Source organism: Sceloporus occidentalis, unplaced genomic scaffold, assembly GCF_023333645.1.
Source record: "Sceloporus occidentalis isolate IW3139 unplaced genomic scaffold, rSceOcc1.0.p SCAF_40, whole genome shotgun sequence".
NCBI lineage: Eukaryota > Metazoa > Chordata > Lepidosauria > Squamata > Phrynosomatidae > Sceloporus > Sceloporus occidentalis.
In genome coordinates, this window is record NW_028317020.1 from 6,463,536 (window position 1) to 6,491,048 (window position 27,513).

Here is a 27,513-nt window from a genome sequence, read left to right on the forward strand (position 1 = left end):
ACCCCTAATGTATTCTACCTACACTATCAATCAGTTATGGCAGTGTCACTAAATATAGAAATGGTGCACATATATAATAAGTGAGCATTGAAAAATGAAAACATTTTTACTGATTTGAACTCAGGTTTAGATTTACTTAATTAGATCCATTTTCTCCTGGGACCCTACAGCGCTCATCCAAAACAGTTACAATCAGAAGAACATTGTGGGGAACTGAAACTGCTTATCCTAGAAACATTATCATACAATTATAATCGTTTTGTACATATAACAAATTAATAGAGCAATATTTGGTACATTCCCACCCACATGGAAATATACAACATCTGAAAAGCATTTGATGCTGAACATTTCTCAATACAAATTAGTTTCATCTGTTAAATTCTCAGAAGATAGGTACTGGCTTATTATCTACGTCATCAAGAAGGGAAGTAACACATTGAAAATAAGATAATTATACATATAATATACTGGATGTATATGATATAGATTTTTCTAAAAGCCTCATGAAGAACTGCATTTATTCAATTTTTTTTTAGTGAAGTAGAAAGTATGGAATAAGGTAAACCAATTTCTATATTATTGTAGTGATAAACTTGATATGGCGGGCAGCTGGACACTGATGATGTCACACATGCTCAGACAGTGAGGTGTTTGCAGATATGCGTTTGCCAGCTTATGGAAATGATAGCTTTGCCTGAGCTGATTTTTAGCTGAATATAAATGGGAAACCACTCTGGCATCTATTTATCAAGTTGCTGTTCTGCCAAAGAATGTGGCCAGAAAAGAGGGTAACATGAGTTATACATCAGTATACATTTCCAAGTTATATTCATTGAGGTTTGAGAGAGCTAAATTACTCACGCAGAACCGGATCCAATTACCTGAGACTTCACTGCTAATGAATTTCCCTTTAGACTTTAATAGAAAGAGTTGTGATAAAGCCACTCAATGGAGTTTATTCAAAGACTAGAGATATAGTTCATACACAAGGCATTCTGCGATCCAGTGCAGAACACAAGTATACACTATATGGACAAAAGTATTGGGACACCTGACCATTACACCAACAGGGATATACAGTGGTATAATCTGTACAATCAACATCTTTCACATCGTAAACATTCAACATTTGAGATAGGGCTACTGTTTAAGGGGCAGTCTTGGCAGCATTCATAGAAACATTTTGCAGGGCAATGGGAGCATGGAGCAGCTTAGTTTTTTTCATTAAGGAATTGTCGAGTTGGGTCTGTATAACACAGTATGCCCACGCATCCCTTACAGTTTATAACATAATGAAGCACTGCTGTCAAACAAGGCTGTATTGGTGTATAAATGTGTATTTTAAAAAAACAAAAAAAAGAGTGCTGTAATATAAAATAATACCTTCTTATTGGAGTAATGTTCCATTTTAAGGATGCGCTTTCGAGAGCTTTTGACTTGATAAAGGGAGGTTTATACTCTCCATAGCTTGTCCTTAAAATGGAATGTTAGCCCAATAACACAGGTATTATTTTATATTGCAATACTCATTTCTATTTTAAAATGTACACGACTGTAGTCACACATCTATCCCAAGCTGGATGTATTCATGCATTAATGTTTGTGCATCCCCATGGGCACCAGGTACGAATAAAGGTATGCTTTCTGCCCAGGCCCGACAATGGAGCCGAGTGGGGCAACCGCTCCAGGCACTTTTGGGGCACTTTGCCGCCCCAAGCCCTTTTTTTTTTTTTTTTAGAGCGAAAGGGAGAGAAAGGGGCGCCGAGTGGTTTTTGCTTACCAAGCTGTCAGTACCCGCTTGGCGCCCCTCTCTCTCTCCTCTGCGGCGAGTCTTCCTTTTCGGTCTCGGTGCCGGCTTGTAATGCTGAGTGCCGGAAATCCGGCGCTCAGCATTACAAGCCGGCACCGAGACCGAACAGGGAGACTCACCACAGGACTGCTGAAAGGTAAGTACAGGGGGGGGGGCGTCAGGGACGGAGGGAGAGGAAGGGTAGATAAGGGGGGGGGGGGCATTTAAAAATTTGCCCCAGGCGGCATTTTGCCTTGGGCCGGCCCTGTTTCTGCCACATATTCCATATATTGTGGTTTATGAACAGGGTGAGGCAGTAGGCTGGTCTAAAAGAAATAAAGACAAGGAAAACCCAAAAAGCATGTGATGGAGAGGAAGTACTCAGATATCAGTTATGAATGTATTTGAGAAACACTGCACTAAACATACGACATTCCCCTCATAGTCTACATGCAGGCTGTCTTTCCTGCAGGGTAAAATGGACAATTACCTACAGCCCGTCGACACTCATGCAGTGATTGCATTCTAACTAAGAAAAGCTGGTTGACATCATACTACTGAACTGAAACAAAGCTTTCGTTATGATGTAGACAATGGTCTTTTTGTACGGATCCTATACAAAAGTGTTGTCATATAGCCCCCTTTGAAAAAAATACAACCCCTAGCTATATGCTAAAGCACTGATTTACTAGCAGCTGAATGGATAGTTGATATACCCAGTAACTTTTCTGAAACATGGAAGTATTTCTTCTCATGTTAAGATGAAAGTGTCTTTTTCCATTATAACCACCTCCTACAGAAAACTATTAACCCACAGAATTACCCTTTTCCTACAGAAAAGTATTAAATACCATAAATATTTAAAAAATGTTTATTCTTCATCAAGCTGTTGATATTATGATGGTAAGCTTCACTTAGGTCAAGCACAATACATTATCCCATCATTCAATGAAATGTTGCTTCTTGCATTGTTGGTGTTTTGTTGGGGGACGTACTGTTGATTTCCAAGTTTTAGATCCCCAAGAATCACCATGTTTTGGATTTCTTTGTCTTTAGTCTGTTGTGCATAGATGCAAGTAGCTCTGGCCCCTTAAGAGTAATAATTATTAGGTTACTGGTTCAGGAATGGGCCCTCAGCTCTTGGTTGATACCCTCTGGGAAGAGTAGACTATAGAAAAAACAAAACAAAAAAAGGTTTCTTATTGTGTCCAGTTGTACGATCCCAGAGAACCATTTATGGCGTGTTTCCTTTAATTATATATTTATACACTCAATTATTCCTGACCCTTTCTATAACACGGAAAATCTACCAGTTTACTCCTTTATATATAAATAAAATACGATTATATATATAGTCATCTTTTTAAGGAGCTTTCTTATCACATCATGCCTAGCTAATGTAATCTTTCTTCCACTAGATTCTGCCTCTAGAGATTTTAGTCTGGCACAGTGAAGGGCCAAGTCACACTTTCCGTTTAGCTGTAACAGGGATTTCATACTGAGTTACATTGAGTTCTTCAGCAGCTGATCAAACCCCTTCCCCTGCAAACAAATGATGAGGGAGGGACGTGTAACAAGACCCTTACTTTCCTCCTATAGACGCTAATGTAGGGACAATTTCAGCAAATGTACCAGTGGCTTCTGCTACAGTATAGTAATATAGAAAGGAGAAGACACTTGAAAAAAATGATACTGATACATGTTGACCAAATTCTTATACAAACAGGGTAGCAAAAATGATAGGCGGACAATGGCGACAATGTTAAAGTTACTATTTTGTTTTGACTCCTATGTTTATCCCTGTCCTGCCCCAGCAGCTAGGACTACACTAGTTGCTTGCAACCACAGGTTAGTTGTTGCCAGCCATCACTTGCTACCATGGCATGCTGTGTGCTGGGATGCAGAGTCAGCTCTACCGCATGGAGCAACAAGGTGATTGAGGGTCCTGCCACCAACTTGTCTCCTATATCAACAAGCAAATGTATGCAGGGTGGTGTGATTGTCGGCCTAGCGTGGGCATTCCTATAGCAAAGACCCTGGAATGACTGTACTTTTGCCCCGCTGTTAATTCACACCACCTCCAAGTAAACTGCATTTTCCATTTATTGTAGTTACACAAAACAGTCTGGTAGTTGTTAATCCAGAATATTGTGGTTGCAGTTAATCCAGAACATGACTGGAAACATAAATATCATAAATCACACAATATCATTACCTATGCATCGTTCACTATAGGAAATGCAGTCAGGGTAAAAATAACAGAAACCTGATATGGATGACGAGTAAACTGCATATGGGGATAAAATAGGAAGCTTCTTCATCACTTAAAAAAATCCTGCAAGTCTTTCCCAGAAAACAGCTTGAACGCTACTTTTATTTACTTACTTCATTCTGTAAATGAAAAAAGATGTGGGAAAATGCTGTGGGCTTGCACCCACTCACTGCTTATGTTGGGAGCAGGCGGGTATACTTTTGTTCTGGTTGGCGGAGGAACGTAACTGCTTAGGCCTGTACACATGTCCCGAAGCCAACATCTTGCCAATTACCTTCATCCAAAGAGAACCCTAGACACAAAATATGGGGTAAAGGTATTGGCAATAGTTTTATTAGCACATTAGCAAACAAACAGAAGGAAAGATTAGCGACGTGTATGTCCAGCAGGCAAGATAGCAGCAAAGAGGTGGCAGCTAGTTGTGCTGCCCCGGGTTAGGCCTAAGCCAGTGCCAAAGATTAATATGGCACTGTTTAAACTACCTTGCAACATTATAACCAGAGTCATAGGAAGGATAGACAAGACAAGAAGGGCTGGAATAGGTGGGCAGACATGTTTCCCTTCCACAGGGTCAAAGGGGAACCTTTATAAAACTTTAGGAACTTGTGCATCTGTTGTAGGAGGAACACCATCTAGGAGTTATCAGAGGTGGTTTTATGAAAGCATCATATTAGCCTGTAATAGTAATTGTTATGTCAAGGAACAGCCATGCCGTTAAAGTAATGAGATGGAAGCTTCATCCAGCTTGTGGACAATCAGGGCAAAAATTATATTCCAGGAACAAACCATAATTCCTAATATTTAAAATGTCAAATGGAGCAGACTTTTGTTTTAGAAGGGTGGCTAGGGGTCACAGCTTTATCAATAATTTTATGTGACCTAGTAATAGCAATTTGTATGATAGGGAAATGCATTTAGAAAAATAATAATGTATTTTATTTACAGATTTTTTTTTATAATCAATTAGTCACACACCTAATGTACCTCTTGAAGAATTCAGCCCTTACAATTATTATATCAGCTATTCCTTCTTCTGTAGCTCGAAAAGCCAATGGGAGACCATGGAAGGCAACTATAGCACAACTAGCTGCCCCAGAGACTTATCATTAAACAAAATATCTGTATAAAATCACATTAGAATATTATGTTGCCAGGAGGGGAGTCTTTCAGCCGTTTAATGATAAGCATTCCCAGAGGCTCCAACCAAGGACAGGTTAATAACATCCTAAATTTGCAAGTGTAACTGTATATTAGATTGTGGACTGGACCCAAGTTTCAGACAAACAGAACTACAAGCTTGTCTTGTAGTGAATATGGTAGTCAGCGTACAAGCCGCGGAGGGCACACAAGGATACTAAGGACAGGAGGACCTGGCAATTGTGGGGGTGACACAGAGAAAGCCCAAGTAGCTGTGCCAAGACCACCATAGGAGGTAAGAGTGACATTAGATAGACATTGGAAAGCACATAGTAATATATACAATGTGACAGTGTAAACCCCAGGGAGATGATTAGCATGGCATCTGGGTACAGCTGCTATGCAGATTATACATATGGGTCCCTGGGGCGGAGCAATTGGAGAGCAGGTTGGGCCAATGCTCCGTTTCCCCATTTTGTGGAAATTCCATGCCGGGTTTTCCAGGAGGCAAGAAGTCTGCAGGATCCGGTCCGGGATTTCTATGAGGCCGGCATCAGACACAGGTGCTGGGCATTAAAAACCCCTGGAGCCTGATACTCAGAGACTGTTGGGGGAAGAGGATGTTTCCCTGTGCTCCCAGGGCAAGGAGAGGCCCTGAACAAGAAGACCATCCCTGAGCCAAGTGAGGCAATACCTGCCTGGACATTTTGTGTGCTGTCTGGGGGAGGTTTTCCAGAGCCTGGCGTAGCTGGGTCTGGCTGGGAGGTTAAGGTAGTGGGTGATTAGGCTGGTCAGTCTGGACCAGCATTGTTAAGTTAGAGAGGGCTCCAATTGGGAGCTAGGTGTTTATTTTTATGGTTTGGTTTTGGGGTTTGCGTTAAAATAAAGTGCTGTTTTGCAACAAGCTGGTGTTTTCCGACTCTGCCCTAGAGGACTGTGCTTAGAACCCCTAAATGCTACATGTATGGCCCTCATGCTACAGGGTTTGTCACAACACATACATACATACATACATACATACTCCTTCTCTCCCACACTTACCCCCTTACTCCACTCATATCTTTCTTTAAGATTTATTTTTGCTTTGGGTTTTACTATACTGACAAGAATGCAGCAGGTTCATGTAACTCCACTGCGTTACTTCCTTCTCAGGCTGGTCCAAAATTGTTCACAAAGGGCTAGACAGGCCATTTCAGTTTTATACTATGCTTGTCATGTTGATGGGTTCCTGTGCCATCAGTACCTGGCCAGCACGAGGGCCCTGAGCGATGAGTATTTAGCCTCCTGTGTGATCACAACTTGTGAAGCCTGGGGGAGCGGCTGTGATGTGCTGCAGGAGGCAGGGCTACCTCAGTGCCAGGTTTAAAAGTCTAAAAGTGCAGCTTACAGGTACCATACTTTGACTTGTATGACTAACTGCTTTGTGTACCAAACCCTGGCTGTGTCTAACCATCCCTGCTACATTAACACTTCCCATCCTGAAACCTTTGCCTGTGATTCATTTACTTGATGCTGCTGTGCACTCAATGACTACACTTGAGTCTCCTTATCCCTTACGAAAAATTACTGCAGTTTTTTGGACATGAAAAAACTGCAATACTGCACTTTTACTGCAGTATTACTGCACATTTACTGCAGTTTTACTGCATTTGTACTTCACTGTACTGCAGTTTTACTGCAGTTATTTTTGTACGGAAGTACAAATGCAATAAAGCTGCAGTACATTGAAGTACAACTGTAGGTTTGCAATATAAAAAAAAAACTGCAGTAAAAGTGAAGTACAAATGCAGTAAAAGTGCAGTATTGCAGTTTTTCATGTCCAAAAAACTGCAGTATTACTTCAGAAAAACTGCAGTAATTTTTTCGTAAGGGATTGTTGGGAACATCTAAGTCCTTGCCCTCTCTAACTTGGGGTTTAACCCTTTGTTGCAGAGTCTCAGGGAAGAAGAACTTCTGCAGAGAGTGGTTGTTGTTGACAGCAGATGTGACAGTGTTCACTTGCCCCATTATTATTTCTCTTATACTTAGCTGAATCACTGAAACGGAACTGTTTAATGTCCCTGGGAGCCCCAGTAAAGAAGGCTGACAATTAATTCTCATCCAATCCCCAAATCACTACCCCTTCATTGCCCAAAATACCACAGATGAAAGGAATATTTTAAAGAATTCTTACTTTGTTGGCACGTTTTAGCTTAAATTCTCTTACTGTATTGACCTCTGCTAATTCTTCTGGAAGGCTGTTCCACTTATAGACCGCCGTTTCAGTTTTTACACTATGCTGTATTGCCCTTATTATTTCTCCTATACTTTGCTTTATCCATTAAAAGGGGCAGTTTAATATCCATAACAGTCCCACTAAATTAAAATGGCCAACACATCGCCTGCATAGTATATAGCTGGGGGGCTAGCAAAGGGGCAAATGCATAATGTAGGCTTTCTGTAGACCCCTTCCTGCAAGGGGACACCACATTATTATTATTATTATCCTTTATTTATATAGCGCCAACAGTTTACGCAGCGCTTAATACAATACATAAATTCAAGGGATATGACAAGACAAGAATTGACAGACTAAGACAAACCGATACATTTGGTGGAGAGAGCCCTGCTCGCAAACTTACAATCTAGAGGGAATATATAAACTTAAAAGGAATTTTCAGCTGTCATATACATTAAATATATGTACATATATATATATATATATATATACTGTATGGTTGGAGGGTCCATTTAATATATATATGAACGTTTCTATCATGTTCAACTTCTCTTGCATTTTATCTCCAAGTTAAATTATGTCTATATGCTTCTGAAGATGAGACCCACAGTAGTGCTCCAGAGACACACCAGAGACTAAAGTAAAATAAACACCTCCATCTTTCTGCTGCTAATGTCTCTCTATACAACTTCTACCCAAACTAAGGTCTTGTTTAGATAACCTGTCTACCATTAAACAATAAAATTTATTATTGCGCTGAAAGCTAAATTCATTTCACATGTCCTAAGGGACAACCCGTATACCAGTTACATTACTGTTACTATTGTTATTATAAGTGTTTAATATATGTTATGTGTTTTTTTTTTTTTTATCTTACTACGCACTTGAACTGTTCCCATGTGGACATCAACTACTGAATACTTTGACATAGTAGGTGTAAGACATTATTTATCGACACAATTTGGAAGTGTATGTCACACAGCTATTTTCATCGGCTACGTTCACAACTCTCGATAATGTATTTGGTAGGGGACATGGCGTAATAATGACCATTCACTCATCGGTCATTATAGTATAATGTATACACAGACAATATACGGTTCCAAATGACTGATGAATTCAATGAAACAAACAAATATTAGCAATGCAAACTTTGTACAAGTTAGGACAGTTTGTATTCCATTGAAAGGGCAAAATGAGAAGAAAGTTAAGGAGAAGGGTGACATTTTTAGATACAGGGAAAGATGAGTCTAGGCGGCTGATCCCAAGTTAGCATTCAGTTGTTTTAATTATTTTTAGAATGGGGGAGGGAAGAGTATATCTTGTAACGTCAAAATTGTACCAAGTAGATGTCTATTTCTATTTTAGTTTAAAGGAGGATTACTTGTCAGGAAGGGGCTCTCCGATTAGTGGGCTCAATAAACTCATAAACCAAGCGTTCCCATTCTTGCCATTTTCTAGGGAAGCGCAAGTACAGCAATCATTTTTAACTCTTTGATGATGAGCAATTTGTTGGTACACTAAGATAACTTTGTCTTTTGAAGAGCAATGTCAGGGGTATAAACTGGACATGAAACTTCCTCTGTGAGCGGGTTTTAGGATTTGTGTCTCCGATTAAGCTTGTAAATTTTCATGCATAGTGTGCAAAGTGATTAGGGACTTGTTTCTGTGATTTTACACACATATAGCAGCTGATTCTTCATTTTATTTTTGTGTCATATATGAAATTGATGCTTAGCGGAAGTTTGTGGCTGCTACTAAAACCAACTGACTGCCTTGAGTTTATTCCAAGACAGAATATACATAGCATATACAAGGCAAAAATCCCACAAAACAAGCATAACCATGCCCAGGTTCATCAGAACCAAGGACACTGGTGAGAGCATCCCAGGGCTCCCTGCTGCCACAGCCACAACCATTTGGGCAAATGTGGCATCAAGCAGGCTGACCAACAGGCATAAAGACATTGCATGGATAGCTATTCAGGGAGCCCTCTCCTAAGGACATTTATACATGCCAGGGAGCTGCCCACAGTGCATTGTGGAGGAGGAAACTGCCCTTCGCTTGTTCTGGCAGTGCCAGTTTGCACAGGCTTTGTTGAGAGCCCTGGATCTGAAACTAAAGCACTCTATTGTGAGAAAGTACTTGTATAGCAACACACACAATGCGCTGTTGATGATGCTTGGTGTATATTATGCTGCGTAAATTATGCTTTATGTTTTTCCAGGAATTGTCTTGTGCTGAGGAGGGAACAGGTCATAGTCCATGACTGCCACATGCGTATTAACAGCCTGCTGAGTGACTGCTCTCTTATGGACAGTCTAGAGGAGGAGGAGGACTAGTCCCGCTTCCCTCCTGACCCACTCTCTTTACCCCCTTACCAAGCCCCATGCCCTAAGCTGCGCCACAATACTCATTGGATTCCTGATTTTATGAATGATTGTACTGATGGGTGCTTAAATAAAATTTAAATTAAAAACAATGTCTGAAGTTCTTCTGCCCACCTCCTTCTTCCAGGGTTTTAAGGGGGTTCAGGATGCCTTGCTTCAAGAGCTTGTCAAAGAAGCAGTCTGGCCCAACGTTGTCCAGCAGGGTTGAGTTTGAGGGTTTCAGCCTCTGTCGCTGGCTCGCTAAATGCAGTCAGTTCTTTGACCATTTTCATCATCTCTGTTTTGATATCATAGGAATTTAGGGGGGGGTGAGGCAGATGTCGGGGCTGTTTTCTGATGGGAGCTCTTATGGGGACTCTGGTCATCATCTTCCTCCTTCCTCTGCTACTTGAGGATTCTCTTCAGCTGTTGCTCCAGAGGAGTGCCTGCAGCAGGTGAAAGAGGAGAAAAATGGGTCTTGGGAGAGGGGGCTGCAGTGGCAGAGTAGAGGTTAGTGCCACTACAGTTGGGGGTAAAGAAGGAAGGGGGACCTTGGCTTCCTGGTGAGCTAGTGTAGCTTTGATGGAAGGATTGGCTACTGGCTGTAGCAAATGCAAAACTTTATATAGTCCTGCAGCTGCCTGTGCATATGCCCTTGTTTTTTGGCAGTGCTTCATTCAGGCTGCATCCCTGCAGAGGTTATAGAACATTCTTTTTACACAATTCTTGATTTTGTGCCCCACCACTTTACAGTTCCTGCCGGTTTGCTCTTCGCATTTCTTTCCCTAGTGTCCAGGGTTACTGCACTTACAACAGGTTTCTGGCCGATTCTGATAGAAAAGAAGACCAAGAAACTTACCTACATTTGTGGTAGGTGTTGTAATCCATAAGGAGAGAGAAAACCACAAGGGATCCAGCAGCATCTGTTTGCTCTAGGTGTCTATCCTGCTGTTCACCTCTTTCTGCTTTAGTACCACTGTCTGTTGCATCAAAGGTTTTTAGGGTGGGAAATCCTCTGAGGCTCTGCTGCTTTCTTTGGTCCCATTGGTGGGCCTAGAGGAGCAGTCTGGTTCGATTGAGTTTATTCATATACTAGACATGCATTTTATATACAAGACGTGGTGCAACACAGCCCAGAACACAGACATTGACAGCTTCACCATCATAAACACTCATACATTTGTAAGCACTCTACTTTGTTGCAGTACAGCATCAACAAGTATTTATACATTAGTCTGTAACATAACAACAGTGCTCAAAAACAGTAAGAAAATTAAAACAGTTTATTTATTTATTGAAGCGCCGAGGTCAGTGGCTCCAGTGTGAAGAAAACAAAAAAGTGCCAAGTGCCAAATCATACCATAAAGCCACGGTGGACACCAAGTCCCCTTCTCCATTTCTTTGGTGTTTGCACTCTACAAGGGATATGCGACCCCCTCATTCCCTCCCCGGCCAGAAGGCCTGCAGAAGGGCCAGATCTTCTTGGTCCCTCCCTGGAAGGGTAGAGACCCCTGAAATCTTCAATAGAGAGCTACTTATCTCCACTCCGCACCAGAAAAGCCAGGACCTATTCAGTGGATCCCGGTCCACCAAGACTTTTCCGTGTCTTGTGTCAAATCTGTGCTGCGTCGTAGTAAATCATATAATAATAAAAAACACAAAAACAAATAAAAAAAAACACGTGCTCTGTGCAAAGAAACAGTGCAATCATGGTGAAAACAATATTCAAGCGCTTTGCAAAGAAGAACCGGTGACAGTCTCGGGGCAGCAGTCTGACCCAGTGCTTGGAGGCAGAGCTAAGGCCCGGAGAGTTGAGATTCTTTCATTTGTTCCTAGTTGCTACCATCTTATTTCTGGACTCTTTGTCAATGTCATACCTTGTTAAGCTGGGAAGGGTTGGAGCTATGCAGTGAGAAACCCAATAGCAGCAGTCTACATGAAGCAGAAAGCCCAAAGACTGACGCCATCCAATAGTCATGGACCCATGGATAAGATAATTAATATTAGCCAAAAGAAGCAATCTTTTCTTACTCTTCTGATGATGGTTGGCGCTTTATTATACATTACAGACTAATGGATAAGTGATTTTTGGTGCTGTACTGCAACACAACAGAGTACTTTAGGAGTGTTTTGATGTCTAAGGTGTATCGTTTTTAATATTATTGACTATACACACGTTATGCCTGTATATACTTGGTGAAGCTCTCTATGTTTGTATTCTGCACTGCGTCACAGCATGCCTAATGTATGAAGTGTATTTCTTGTCTATAAATAAACTCAATTTTGTTAAAGCAGCAAACATAATGTATGTTATTTACCCAATTAAATCTACAAACATGTTTGCTTGTTATATACACATTATTGTGATTGTTAGCAATACACTAAGCAGCAGCATATGGCAATGCTATATAAATCTATACATAAATCAAGTAATAATAATGTCAGCTGCAATACAAGCATACCCACCAGACAATCTGAACTCCTAAGAAAAAACACACAAAATAAAAAAGAGGACCAACTCCAAAACAGAGACACATGGGGCATACATTAGAGCAGAAATTTACATAAACCCCTGCTTCCCCATCATCTCCCTTACAGTTTTACCTTCCTCAAAGAAATCCTTCCAATAAGTCAAGACACCCCACATACTAAAGCTCAATAGAAAAGCCTTCACACAGAAACGCAAATATAATGCACCTTTATCTCTATCGACCAATGCACGTATATAGAACCATTACTTTCATCTGTATTTGACCCGATCATTCAGTCTCCGTGGAGACTGTCAAAAATTGCCAGCGCCGGCTATATTTCAAGCCGTCGCGGCGGGGTATTGGGAAAAGTTTTCAATTAGCAATAATCGCGCCTCGGATAAACCTCATTGGCTACGATACTGCCACTGCGCAAAGCTAACGTTGACAAAGCGAAATTCCTCCCCATCGTATTCTGCACCTTAGTAACATCACGGCGACACACCTAACATTATCGGTCCGCTTGATTTTATGTAAAACATGTAGCTACACACATCAACCGACCGAAATAGTAATCTCCTCATCAGAAAATGATACGTTAACTTTAAAAGATGATGCCGTTTATTCAGATACAGTGCATTCTGGGTATTTCATGCAGATGAGGTGACGCACGCTGTGACGTATGTGCCAGTACTGTAGGTGTCGCACGGTGCCCTTCTATCCCCTGCTGGGTAAACTTCCTGCTTCTGGTAAGGCGTCCTTCATTGGCGTATCCGGAGCGCAATGACTGTAACTAGACAGTTAAGCGGGGTATTCCGCGATTTACAATTACGTTTATAGACAGGAATAATAGGAGAGCAGCCGGTCCACCGTGATAACGTAACCAAAGAACTCTGGAACATAGTACTGTAGACACATAAAGGGTTACAGCGGGTCGAGTGGGCTTTTCTCTCCTTGGCCACCCCTCGAATCCCGCGGGTTCTGCTTCCCATTATACCCAATTCCAGCTAGGAGTTCACCAACTACCTCATTGTGAAGCGCTCTGGGCTCACTGTAGCCCGCTGTAGAATAGCCCCCTATCGCCAGCACTCGCTCCTGTGCTTCTTCCCAATGAAACTATTCACTACACCGCCAGATGAGGTGAAAAATCCCTTCAACCTGCATGTGAAAAAGGGCGGGAAGGAATAAAGCTATTTAATAGCAGATTGTTAACGTGCAATTTTCAGCTTATTGCAATTCTTGTTTAGTAAATAAACCCATTCTAATGTTCTAATGCAGTACATGGTAACATGGAGGAGGAGGATCTGAGGTGGGTCATTTGCTTTGCAAACCCATTGGAAAGCAGGAGATGACATTATGGTGATAAGCAGTGTACTTAACCCTTTGATGACACAGCCCGTACATGTACGGGCTCACAACAGCTTGCTTGGTGCTGCTGGCCTGGATGGAAATGGACACGGGACCAATAAATAGATAGAGATCGATAACTAGAAATAAACAATAACCACATTTTTATTTAATTTCATCAGGATACTATATTTTCCTGGCCTATAACCATACGACACAAATGGAGGATACAGCTGGGAACCTAGTACACAAACCTTATTTGGTATTTGGTTAACACTTTCAAAGGATTTGTTACCAAACCAAGAAAGAAGAATGTATCGGGCAAGGCGATGCTTGCGTGTTTTGGCAGGTTGGGAAGAATGGGATAAGGACCGCTGAGATAGATAACCAGTCCTATTTTAACTGGAAATAGTTTTAGCTGAATTTTGGGCATTTTCAGTAAAGCAGAAAAGCATTTTATGTAAAACAGCCTGAGAATAACCGTTGCTGACTGACATTGTCTAGTAATATTCTGCACGCTACTCGATGTAGCAACAATGTCAGAGTTTGCAGCTCTGGAGATGTCAGTTTCCTTACATGGAAGAGAAATGAAGAAGTGCTTGCAAGCGTGATTACCCAAGCCAATAACACAAACAATTCCTTCTGCGTGTTGTGGCCATGACATCATCGGTTTTGATGTTTTGGGGAAGAAACATTTGTAGGGTTCTCCAAAGGTACCTGAAGAGTTTGCAGTATCATTAACTAAAACTCTGATGTAAAAAACATTCTAATCAGTATTACTGTTTCTTCTTGAATAATGCATTGACGATTTGTAAGAAAGCCGGGTGGGGGGGTGTAATCCTCTTTCAGACCCCCTCCCCAAGGTGAATGAAACATTGTATGCCCACCTCAGCCAACTCTGACCTTGTGAGTTCACCCCGGCTGTGTCCATCCTTACATCAGGGAAGTCAATGCTGCCCATTCTGTACTGACTTTCCCATATTCCCGCACTTGTGCTTATCACATATTTATCATATGCTTTAATGATCTAATAACTGTTACGGTTCTCTTCCAGTTGTAGGATTGAAGTATGCACGCAAGGAACGTTTTGTGGCCGCGCTTGAGATGCGGTGTACAGATTGTTTTACAGCACAAGTGTCGCTCCCATCTTGCATTGTCAGAGTATGTTCCTGTCTGCGACCCGGTTAATCCAAGGCACGTTGAGCAGCTCCAGCATTTCCTATCACGCTCCCGGAAGCTTTTTGTCATGACAGGAGCTGGAATTTCCACTGAGTCAGGAATTCCGGACTATCGCTCTGAGGGTGTGGGACTGTACTCAAGGACAGAAAGGAGACCCATCCAGCATGCAGAATTTGTCAGGAGTGAAGCAGCGCGTAGACGTTACTGGGCCCGGAATTTTGTTGGCTGGCCACAGTTTTCTTCCCACCAACCAAACAAGGCACACATGGCTTTATATAACTGGGAGAGAGCTGGAAGAATACATTGGCTAGTAACACAGAATGTGGATGCACTACACACCAAGGCTGGGCAGCGCCGCATGTCTGAATTACATGGATGCACTCACAGGTAGATAAACTGAACGAAGCACTTGTGTTGTTTCTCCTGTTCCCATATGGGAGAAGTCAGTTGTTTACAAAATAGTTTCTCAATGTCAGTCATTACAGGGGCACTACAGCCATCATATAATGGAATCTATACCTGTAGGAAAAAATAAACCAATTACCTTTAGGAGAAGCTGTTCATCCATGGTCAAGTTTTCACGCCACTTTTAGTTTGTGGCAAGAAAGCAGGAGTGTAACTAGAAACCACAGGACCCCAGTGTGAAAATGACCCCAGAGGCCCTGGACTTCACAACCAACAAATCTCAAAGTGCCACCTTTGCCCCCAAACAGTTGTGAGTGCCATCTTTGCCCCATCTTCTGCGCATATGTAAAGTTTTTCAACTAAATTATTGAAAGACAAAACCACAATTTACAAACAAAAAAGTGCAGCTATCAGTGGTTTTAATAAATTAATTTAATGATGCTGAGAGCAGGGAGCTGACAATTTTCCATTACTCCTGGTAACTGACTGTATTTCCCACCTGTTTCCCTTCCTTTTTTTTACTACGTATAGACCAATGAGTTTTCACATATGGTTTACCACTTTCTATTTGTCTTCTACCTTTTTCCTTTTGTCTGCAAAAGGGTAGTATGCCTTTGCTGTCAGGCAGTGATTGAGAGATCTAAACTCCAAGAGAGGTTCATGGTTCTTAATCCATCCTGGAAGGAGGATTCACACGGAGTGGCCCCAGATGGTGATGTCTTCCTGACAGAGGAGCAGGTGGCTAACTTCCGTGTCCCAGAGTGCGAGAATTGTGGTGGAATTCTGAAACCTCAAGTGACATTTTTCGGTGACACAGTGAGCCAAGATTTGGTGTCCTTTTTGTATGACCGCTTGGGACAGACAGATGCCATGCTTGTAGCAGGGTCTTCGCTTCAGGTGAGTGAGAGGCTTTATTTAAGTGTATGTTTGTAGCATCTTGTAATTTATTCTAGAAGTATTTTAAACTTGTGTGACACTTTTTTTTTTTTACAAATTGCTTTGATATTCAGTACATAAATCACATTAGGGTTTCTAGATTAAAAAGAAAACACTATAAGACATAATATGCAACATATTCTGGCCTAGGCCGGCTAGCTTACAACGGCAGGTCCAAGGAGGCCAAATCACACTCTTGGGCAATCTGCCTCTTTGCATTGCCACTGCTTAACATTTACACTATGGAGGACAGCAGCGAGGAAGGCTGACACAGAGGAGTTGGCACCCAAGGTAAATACACTGCTGTATATGTATAACTAACCCTTATAGGCTATAGGTGGCCTTAATAAGTTAGTAATAAAAGCTGCGGGAGTGACTGTAAGTATGTGAGATATCACATTTCATGAAAACTTCACAAATAGGTATAGTCTTATAAGTCATCGACAGTGGGTTGTGTATTCCTGTGTCCAGGGCCTGGAATGCAGTTACATAGTTTTGTTTATTGGTTACTAAAGCAGTATGTAAATATGTTTAATAAGAACTTGCAGAACTGGTTTCTACAATTCGAAAATGTTCTGGACCAACCTTAATATTAAAATGCTCTTCATAATTACTGTTAGGAAGAAATAACATTATGGAATAATAACTTTATGGAAGTCATCAACTGCTTTGAAAATAATTTGTGATACCCTTCTCTATACAAGGCGTCCTCATAAATTCCTGTATCTAGTTTATCTGGGAGAGCTTTAAGGTCCCATTCTGAAGAGGAGGAGTGTGAGTCGGCTGGCCTGGGGCAGGGGGCACATGCACCTGGGCTGATCCAAAATCTTTCCAATTCTTGCGGAGACAGAAGGGAATAGGGGCTGAAAAGGGTCATGAAACAAGGCAAGGCTCCTGGCAGGGAAGGGTGTGAGGTGTGAGGAGTGTGTAAGTGTGTGTTCCTGTGTATGCATATGTTTATGTGAGTTTGTATTATATGAGTTAATATGTTAATATGAGTGTGTGTTAGCTTGGGAGTACGTGTATGTGTTGCACTGAGTGTGTATGTTAGTTCCCTTAGGATTTTGGTCCAAGTACCGTGAGGGAGTCTTGTGGTTCAAGCTGAGCATGCATCTGATTTAGAATGAATCTATGTACTGTTTATCTTACCAAAAACACTCTAATAAATCTAATACAATACATGAATATCAAAATAGACACAATATCACACACTTAAAGTCCAGTATTGGGAGCACAAAACATATAACCTGATGTGTTTCGCCCAAGGGCTTCTTGAGAGGTTGTTATAAATCACAGGTAAGTAATTAGTGATATATATATATATATATATAATAACCCTAAAATCATTTTTTTCTTTTCCTTTTATATGTATGTATTTGTGGTTCACATACAATATGAAGTGGGAAAAGGGATAAAAACTATCCAAGTATCCAAATTTCCAAAAATAACCAGCATAATGATTAAAATCATACAAATGTGGCAAGTAAAAAGTAACCCCAAGTTGTCTAGCCAATATAGTTGTAACAATGTAGTTGATACAGTAAAATTGATGTCATTTACTTCTGACACACAGTGCCTTAACTACAGGGGTCGCAACTGCCTCCAGGGGGCCCGGATGACTCCTGCTACCACTTCTATTTCTACATTTTCTTTAAGTAACTTTGGTACTACGGTACTACATTTGGCCTTCTCTTTTATGAGCAACTAAAAAAACATGCTCACTGATAGTAGCTAGCTGGGATTATTTATTCTTCTCTTGGATATTTTCCCTCCCTCGCTGGCGCAGGCTTATACGGGATAGTCCCAGCCTGGCTCCTGCCACACCGTTCCCACAGACTTTAATCGAATGGATGGACATCTGGTTACAGCTGGAACATCTAACTAGTGAGCAGTAAACCAAATATATTTTGGGTAAACAAAAAACATGTCTAATGTGGTCTAAGCATGTTCCTCGCTAATCCCTAGGGATTGGTATACTGCTAGAGTTTTATCATTTCTTTCACAAGATGTAATAAAAATGTTTATTACTGAGCTATGGTCTCCATAATGTCTTGAGTTCATAATTTAAACATTGGTAATCTTGGTACATAAAAATGACATAATGTTGAAATTTTTATTATATGTTTTGACCAGGTTTACTCTGGATACCGATTTGTGCTAAAGGCAAAAGAGAAGGGCATTCCTATTGCGATCCTGAATATTGGACCCACCAGAGCAGATCACTTGGCAGCAGTAAAAGTGAACTCTCGCTGTGGGGATGTCCTGCCACACATACTGCAGTGAGATCCATATAAGAAGAAAGTCTACGCAAGTATACATTCAACGGAGATGTTTCAATATTCTGAGTATCCAGAAGGTCAAGTTGCTATGTTCATCAGCTTAGACAAGAATAACGATGATTATCTGAAACAGACATTACTAGTAGAGGGTTCTGCTGTACAGGGAATGGTTGTATTCTGGAGTTCCATTATTTTCCGCTTACTGTCGAAGATATAACATTTCTACCTCAGTGGCAGGTTGTTCCTTACCATGATCATTACAGGGGGTTTAAAGTGTTCAGACAATGCTTCTCAAAAGCATTAATGCCAAGGGACGCTATATTATAATCTCTTTTGCATCAAGCTGTGGAGGGGCTTCCATTGGGTTCTGAATCATCGTGTATTGGGTGCTATCAGGCCTGAGAATCTCACTGTGGGGGGTTTCGTTGTGCTATGCATCGGGAAGACCGGGTTAAAAAGGGACTGTTATTGGGTCTAAGTGAAACTGATTAAAGGATTGAAACCGAATGGCAGATCATCATGTTTACAAATGTAAAACAATGCTCCATGTATAGATTATTTAAGAAAACACCGTCACAGACTATTGTATGAAAACAGCTAATTTGTATAAACATTACAAATGTATTACAAATGTCTAAGTGGTTCAGGTGGTCAGCCTTTGTAAGAGTTAGTCCGCAGAAGTAACCTTCAGGCCCAAAACTGATAGATAATACTTGCTCTGTCATAGACTGCTGCTGATCTTTGCATTGAAGCTATGGTTGTAATTAATCTTAGGATGTTGAATTCTCAAGCCCATGCTAACTTTAACTGATGGCTGCACAGAGCTAAATGGATTACACTGCACATAGGTACAGCCCTGGAGCTAGTTTGGGCCTACATTTCATACATTAGGTATGCTGCGAAGCAGCGCAGAACACAAACATCAACAGCTTCACTTCGTAGATACAGGCATATTATATGTACAATCAACGTCTTTCACATCATCAACACTCATCCATTTGTAAGTACTGTGTTACAGTACAGCACCAAAAAAAGAATTTTATATTAGTCTGTAACATTATAAAGAAGGAAAATGAAAACAGTTCCAGGGGTGCAAAAACAATGGTATTGTGGCATGCTTGACACCTGGGGTTGAGTGGTTTAGATGAGAGGTGGTTTAAGGATTAGTCTTCCTCCTTGAGAATGTCATCAATGGCGTAGTCTTGAAGCAAGATGAGGGTCAACCTGCAAAAGTCTCGGAGAGACCCAGGATCAGACAGTTCCTAGCAAACCACAAAGTTTCCTTAACACAACACATTAGGTGCCAGAGGGGGCCCAGGTCAAAACGGGACATGGAGTTCCCCACAGAGCCATTTGAAGTGTTTCTCAGTGTCCTACGCACACAGTTGCACACAAAGAAGGCCCTTTGAAGTTGGTATTTTGGGCACTCCTTTGCCACCCTTGGAAGGGTCCTTGTACATGACTGCATTTTATACTGTCTATTTTGGAGCCCCAGATGAAGCAAAAAACTATCCTGGTGATGACTTGACTGACTGTGGCCAACAGGGGCCATGCCTGAGCATGGGAGCAATCTTGCTGCACAGAACCAGAACTTTCCCTGGATTGTAAGGTCTCTGAAGCTCCACAGTCCTATCAGCCGTTTGACTTTATTCAGTCTCCTTCCCTGGTTCTTTAGGGCTGTACTATGTGCACCAAATCAGACCCCATGGATTTTGATGACGGCTGAAGCAATGGTGATGGGCAGACAGGTCTCAATGCCTGGTGAGTGTAGTCTCTGACATCCCCCAGTTGACCTTTGCGCCTAAAGCTTTGCCAAAGTCCATGCACATCTGAATGGAGTGGCCACCTGCTCAGAAGACACGTCATCTGTGTAAACAGAGGTCTCGTCCTTGTTCCTTTCTCCTGGTGCGGTGATGCCCTTATCTCAGGATAACATCTGATGCAGTCTGCGAAGAACTCCATGCAACAGATGAAAAGGAGAGGTGAAAGAGAGCAGCTTTGATCAGGTAGCAATCTAGAAATGGGTCAGTTTTACAGCTGTTAACTAGCACCAGGCGGTAAATGTCTCGCTAAATAAGGTCAATATATGAGCAGAACATCTCATCTAACCCAAACCTTCACAGGGCCATACCTGTAAGCTCGTAAGACAAACAATCAAAAGCTTTCTTCTGGCCAAGATTGACCAGCCTGGACCTTGTGATATCATGGATCACATCTTTGATAAAAGTTGCATTTCTCTTTCTTCTCAAGATTCCCCTCTCTTGCATGGAAGATGATTCACATGGATTCCTCCTCAAAGTGCCTTTTCAGCCCCCTTTGGTCTACTTATCTCCCACCTTTCAACCACATTACTGAAGGTGTAACAGAGACTGCAACTTGCGCTACAGCCTTCTGAAGTCCTTTTTCCTATGAGAATCCCATCAGGGTGGCTCTATGACCAGTTGATGGAGCCGGCCCCTATTGAGCCCATAGCCTCCCTCATGGATGCCTCCGTGCCCATCTCCCTTAGCAGTTTGGAAGTCTTGTCCAGCTTCTCTACAATATCAAAGGAGCTATGTCCCTCTACCTCGATCGAGGAATCCCCCATACATTTACACAAATTAAGGTGGTCCTTGGAGGCCTTTGGCTAATGGACCAAATAATGTTTGGCACTATGTCACAGCAGGAAGAAATAGGGATGGAATGAACAATTCTTATCTGTCATCAAATTTTGTTTCAATGTACGATTATATAACATGGCTCCCCACACAAATAAAAGTTGAATTAATTTACCACGCAATTTTAAGTCATCAGTTGTCTTACCCAAAAAAATGTCATTATATAAGTTATGGTGGGTAAAGGTGATGGTGGTGGGTATAGAGGCAAAAGGTGATTATTGTTGACCTTATTTGCATGCGCCTATCCAAAATCCCTTGTGGTTGTGGCAGTGCCATGAGATTTCTGAGGGAAAAACAAGCCTTCCGGCTGTCTGTAGATGTAGCTTCTACTACCCCCAAAAAATTTGTGAGAGAATGTTTGTTTACTTTCTGTTTTTCTGCATTGGGGCCAATGTCATGACATCATGTCACCATTGAATACATTATTTTTTTATATAATTTAATTCTACAGGAGAACAGCAACAGGGGGTCATACTCTAAGACAATGATTCCACAAACACAAGCAGGTCTACATCACAATGATTTAAAAAAAAAAACCCACGTTTTGGAATGGCCTAGGCAAAATCCAGACTTTAGCCCAATGTGATTCCTGCTTGAAAACCCTCAAATGACCCGGAATTAAACTGGTTCTGCATGAAGGCATGGGTTCCTTCATTTTGAAACAAAAGTCTCCAATTGTATATGTACTACAATATACAATACCTTTTTACTGGACCAACATTCCATTTTAAGGATAAGATTTCAAGAGCATCAACCTCCCTTTATCAAGTCAAAAGACAACTGTGCAGGGGTTAAGGAAAATGATAGAGACTGATAAGGTATAGATCACAGCAGTTGATGGTGGACAGAAATTAGTTAGTCAGTGGGACTAATTTGGAGGGATAGAGGGGTTGTATACAAAGGCTCTAAACATGTATTATGCACGTTTGTATTATTTGTGCTGCTTACAGACACCCGCTTGATATATTGCTGCACAAAAGCAAGGGAGGAGTTGGTATGACCCGCAGAGAGCTTAATAACCAGAGATACGTTAACCTACAGAACTTCAGTCATGTCATAAAACTTATGTTCCTCATTGGCTGAGTGACAGTGACGAAAGCTAAATGACAGGGATATTGCAATAGCTATCCTGTCCTGAAATGCTGCTTTTCACAGATCCAGAAAGATAGCAGCACATTGACATCATGGTTGGAGTTAAGATCCTGGTTGTCTCTCTCCTAGTGGGGATCTCTGCATATCATTTCTTCATCTCAGAGACCATTAGCTACGGTAAATATTAAACTTAAACTATGTCTGCTAAATGATGGGACCAGGAAGCCATTTTATTAACATATACTTTAATGCCTATTATATCATTAGAGGTCCTCAACACAGTAGGGACACAATATGTATATAGGTTGAACTTGATGGACTTTGGTCTTTTTTCAACCTTATGAACTATGTTACTATGTTACTATGTCTCATACAAAGTAAATGGATATTGCAGGGATGGTCTATGGGAAGCGAGTTCTTGTAACTGGATCCAGTACGGGGATTGGGGAGCAGATTGCATATCAATTTGCACAGATGGGAGCACACTTGGTGCTCACAGCAAGAAGAGAGCAACGTCTTCAAGAGGTAAACAAGAGACACCTGGATTTCACAGTGCTGTGCTGGCAAAACTGGTGCAAGAAGAGGGTCTTTCATACCAAGACAGTATTCTTAACTATATATACATATACATGTATTCTGTGTCCTCAAATAATTCAAGCAGCTATATTCGGAGACATATCTTGGCTGGGTGTTGCACTAGGTCTGACCCAGGGCAATGCCCCAGCCACCTCATACCACTTACTTCTTTAGCACCATCTACCATGCTAAACATTAACGGATCCAGGGGCGCAACGGGCACCCGGACTTACCTCTTTATCTCACTCAGGAGGAGGTTGCGTTGAGCAGGGTCACATAACGTGTGTGGGGGGGTTGTCAGTCCGTGAACATGTGTCTTTGAGTATGTTTGTGTGTGGCTATTTTAGTGTGTAAACGTGTGTGTCTGTCTGGGTTTGTTAGCTTGTCTGGTAGCTTTGAGTAAGTTAGAGTGTGTGTCTGGGTATGTTAGTTAAAGTAAGTTTCAGGGTATGTTATTGAAAGTGTCTGCCAGTCTGTTGGGGTGAGAGTGTGTTGGGGGATTTTCGTGTGTGAACATGTGTGTTTGGCAATGCTAGTGTTTGTGTCTGGGTATGTTAGTGTGTGTGTTAGTGTCTGGGTGTGTGTTAGTGTTAAATGTCTAGTTGTGTTACCATGCATGTATGGATGTGTGTCTTAGTTCTAGTGTCTGAATTTGTGTTTGGGTGTGTGTTAGTGTGAGTGACCTTTCCAAGGTTAGGCTCTGGATCCACCCCGATGTTAAGCGCAGTGACATGAAGCTGTATGTGTGGCATGAAGTAAGGTCATAATGTGTGTGCAGAACAGAGTAAGATCAAAATGAAGATTAAGCGGATAAGCAGGGAGGCCCAATAAAAGAAAACAAGGGGATAAGGGGAAAAGCAGGGTCAAAAGCCGATCCAAAAAGATCAGGTCCTTAATTGCTGCAGGGTCGAGTGTTGCCGCTCTCGGCTTCCCTCGCTGTCCAACATACAATAATTTTATAGAAAGTATTCAAAGTATGTATAGAATATAAAAATACAATCTTTATTAGTCTTTGTAAAAAAAATCCCTAAAGTGCAGTATAAAGAACAGAATGGAGGTAACCGTTCGTACGAAATGCGTGAGACATTTGCCTCCATTCTGGTCTTTATATTGCAATTTATGGGTTTTTACAAAGACATAAAGATTCTATTTTTAGATTCTATCAGACTTACTTTGAATACGTGGTCGAATGTGCTAATTTTCTGCTCGCTTTTATCAACAACCATCATAGGTTATATCGGCCCATAAAAGTCTAGGCCTGGCCTAGAGTAGAACCCAGCAGTGTTCACCTTGGAAAAGAAATACAATAGCTTCCTTGTGGTATCCCAATACTATCCTCAGTCCCACCACCACTCAAAGTTGGTGGCTCCTATGTGGTTATCAAACAGGGACAGAGATACCTCTGAGTGGTTACCCTAATCTCTATAGGGACCTTATCATCAATCTTGTCTTATCACCTCATTTTTGGATGTTTTCTTTGCTTCCTAGGTCACAAGGAAATGTCTTGAGTTGGGAGCTGCTTCTGCGGATTATGTTGTCTCTGATATGACAAATCTGACATCCGCACAGGAAGTGGCCCAAATAGCCAATAAAAAGCTAGGTAAAATGTATTTATATATTTATATATTGTTGGGGTGATCAGTATTAAACAATAACACTTAAAGGTAAATACAGTGATATATTCGATACCTACACAATTTAACTGACATCTGGTAGTAGCACATGAATAATTTTACATAACTTACCAAACTGAATACAAGACTCTACTGCACCACCAGTGTATATCACAAAGAAACACTCCCACCATTTTTGTACGTCTCAATGAAGAGAATTGCAAGGAAACAAAATACGTGGGACGAAGTGCTGAGGCACGGCCATTGGGCGGTGCGGTGGGTGCACACCGGCCGCTTTAATTTAATTGGGCGCCGGCGGCCTGACTTCCTGACGACGGCCGCTTTCAATCCCGCTCGCAGCTGCTCAGCGGCTGATTTGAACTTTGCGACCGCACAGCAGCCGCTTTGAATGTTGGTCGGCCGGCCGTCATGGTTGCAAATGCATGCGGCTCAGTGTTTTACCCAGGGGTCGGCACCAACATCATTCATGGTGGACATGTACTGGAGTCTGTGGAGGACAATTTAATGATGTTTTATAGACCTCACAAACTTTGCCACGGACACTGGTGTCTTTGTACGGACACTTTGCCTATCCCTGGCTTCACCTATATGCATTGGATCTAAACTTCCAACAGAGATACTAGTGGTTAGATTTGTAAATGTTAGATCTTAATGCAGGCCGCAGCAGCTGCACTGAGTACTCTGTTCTTGTTTCCTACTTCCAGGCAGTTTGGATTATTTGGTTTTAAACCATGTAGGTGGATCAGGATCATTTGGAACTTTTCAGGGTGACATGGATTCCTTATTAAGCTCCATGACAGTGAATTTCCTGAGCTATGTCCAGCTTACCGCTACAGCCCTGCCTGCTTTGAAACAGTCCAATGGGAGCATCGTCATTATGTCCTCTTTGAGTGGTAATGTTTGTTTTGGGTAGAGGCATGTAATTGCATATGTATACATTTTGAATTACAGATTGCATGCATGGGTATTTTTTTGTGGGTATCAATCAATTTCCATTGAATAGCTTGTTTGTTTCCTTGTAGCTTATTATTGCATAGATGTATAACTGATATACCTGCCTGGGTGAGTGAGTCTCAAGAACACACAATGATTGCACCATGAAGGGCCCCTGTCTCATATAACAAAAGGAGTTAGACCAATCACCTATAACATTATGACTACCTGCCTAATATTGTGCAGGTCCCCATTTTGCTGCCAAAACAGCCCTGACCCCTCCAGGCATGGACTTCACTGACATCTGACGTTAGCAGCAAGTCCTTTTAATCCTGTAAATTGCAAGGAGTTGCGAGGTAGGGCCTCCATGGATACATCCTGGTGCCATGTGTTCTGCAGGTAGGCAATGCGCACGCACCAGGCCATCCACGTGATGCAAAAGAAAACCAGGCCACCTTCTTCCATTGCTTTGTTGTCCAGTTCTTATGCTCACATGCCCATTATAGGCACTTTCGGCAGTGGACAGGGGTCAGCATGGAAACCGTGACTGGTCTGTGGCTATGAAGCTCCATACGCAACAAACTGCGACACCTCTCTATCAGAGCCAGCATTAACTTATTCAGAAATTAGAGTTACAATAGGTTGCCTGTTGGATTTGACCACACGGGCCAGACTTTGCCCCCCACGTGCATCAATGAACCTTTTCCTTCCTTGGACCAGTTTTATTAGGCACTGATCACTGCAGACAAGGAATACTCTCCAGTTTTGGAGATGCTCTGACCCAGTCGTCTAGCCATCACAATTTGGCCCTTGTCAAAGTCACTCAGATCCTTAATAATGTTATGGCTGATTGGTGTCTGTTACAATATAATTTACTTGGGTGGGCATACAGGTACAATCAAGGGTCTGAGGTAAGTGCCATTTACAGATGTTCTAACAATTGAATTTAATTCATTGTGAAAAGTTGAAATAAGTGGTAGGGAGTTCCAGAAATATGGAGCAACAAAGCTAAAGGAGCGGAGAAGCCCCTGCTATGGATGAGACATAGAGGGCATGTAGGTGGATGACATAATACAGATGAAATAAATAAAGCACAATGCTCAATGTCTTCATTCTTAATCCGTGTCCTGGTTGCTTATGAAACTAACTACTAAAAGCAGGTGACTTGTACGTAATGTGGCAATAGCCCTACGCCTTTAGGCCAGTTCTCTCCTTCTCTGCAAAATCTTTACCTTCTTACTCTACAAGAATATGGTCAGAATTCTCTTGTCTGAAGCCAGCAAACTCTGATTATTTTGCACAGGTCGCATTGGCGCTCCATTTACTACCAGCTATTGTGCAGCTAAATTCGCTCTGGAAGGTTTTTACAGTTCTCTCCGTAGGGAATGTTCCCTTCAGAAAAATAACATATCTGTAACGGTAGCCGTGCTTGGATTCATTGACACAGGTGAGGCAGACACATTGTGCTTACTTGTAGTTATTGTAGCAACGTCCTTTGTCCTCCCGAAATTAATAACTATGTCTTACTCTTTATCCCCTTGTTTACTCCACAGAAAATGCAGTGAAAAAGGTTGGTGACAAAGTGACCATGACAGCTTCACCAAAAGAGGACTGCGCCAAGGAGGTAGTTAAGGCGGCAGTTCTGCGACAGTCAGAGTTGTTCTATCCATATTGGAGCATTAAGCCCTTGGTCCTGCTGAAAGACTGGGCCCCTGAATTTATGGGGAATTTACTCGATAAATTCTATGTCCTAGAAAACATTAAATGATAACAACAAAATATCCACACCCTTGTGCATCTAGCTTGCGTGTTTGGTTTGCCTTTATGTGCTACAGGCAATACACTTAAAATAAATGTCATTTTTTTTAACACATTTCCTTTAACTGAAATCTATTAAGCCCCATCCAACGTCTTCATACACTTGGCGCCACCTACTGGCATTTGTCTTATTTGTCTCATACAAATAATATTTCAGAATTAATTAGAAGAATTACCGTATTTGCTCGATTATAAGACAACCACCCAAATCTGAATATTAATTTAGGAAAAAAAGAAAAAGCCTGAATATAAGACGACCCTATAGGAAAAATGTTTTACCAGTAAATGTTAATTCATGTAAACTATTTTTTTTAATAAAAGCTATGATTGAGAAAAATATTTTGGTTTTATTACCTTCTACCGTATTTGCTTGATTATAAGACGACCCTGATTATACGACG

At 41.5% G+C, this 27,513-nt stretch overlaps 2 protein-coding genes and 1 non-coding gene across 3 annotated transcripts in view; 2 read left to right on the top strand and 1 right to left on the bottom strand.

The window, feature by feature from the left end:
- SIRT4 (sirtuin 4) overlaps positions 1-18,406 on the top strand; it is a 22,863-nt gene extending 4,457 nt beyond the window's left edge. The window contains exons 2-4 of the mRNA XM_089489467.1: positions 14,764-14,914; positions 15,790-16,084; positions 18,257-18,406. Of these exons, the coding sequence (XP_089345593.1) occupies positions 14,764-14,914; positions 15,790-16,084; positions 18,257-18,406 (596 nt within the window). The remainder of the gene's footprint in view (positions 1-14,763; positions 14,915-15,789; positions 16,085-18,256) is intronic.
- On the bottom strand, positions 12,556-12,696 carry LOC149290267 (U4 spliceosomal RNA). Its single transcript, XR_016277248.1, has one exon. It is a non-coding gene; the product is annotated as a U4 spliceosomal RNA (small nuclear RNA).
- A 3,837-nt stretch (positions 18,407-22,243) lies between the features above and the next one.
- On the top strand, positions 22,244-27,062 carry LOC149290268 (hydroxysteroid 11-beta-dehydrogenase 1-like protein A). Its single transcript, XM_089489613.1, has 6 exons — positions 22,244-22,328; positions 22,546-22,676; positions 24,216-24,327; positions 25,066-25,254; positions 26,598-26,741; positions 26,848-27,062. Exons 1-6 carry the CDS (start codon positions 22,244-22,246, stop codon positions 27,060-27,062), a joined length of 876 nt encoding a protein of 291 aa, XP_089345739.1.
- The last annotated feature ends 451 nt before the right edge of the window (positions 27,063-27,513 follow it).

Excerpts from the sequence above, each read along its gene's own strand:
- LOC149290268 (XM_089489613.1), top strand. The coding sequence starts at position 22,244 with ATGGTTGGAGTTAAGATCCTGGTTGTCTCTCTCCTAGTGGGGATCTCT. Across the intron at positions 22,329-22,545 it reads CTCAGAGACCATTAGCTACG|GGATGGTCTATGGGAAGCGA; the intron begins GTAAATATTAAA and ends TGGATATTGCAG. Across the intron at positions 24,328-25,065 it reads AATAGCCAATAAAAAGCTAG|GCAGTTTGGATTATTTGGTT; the intron begins GTAAAATGTATT and ends TCCTACTTCCAG.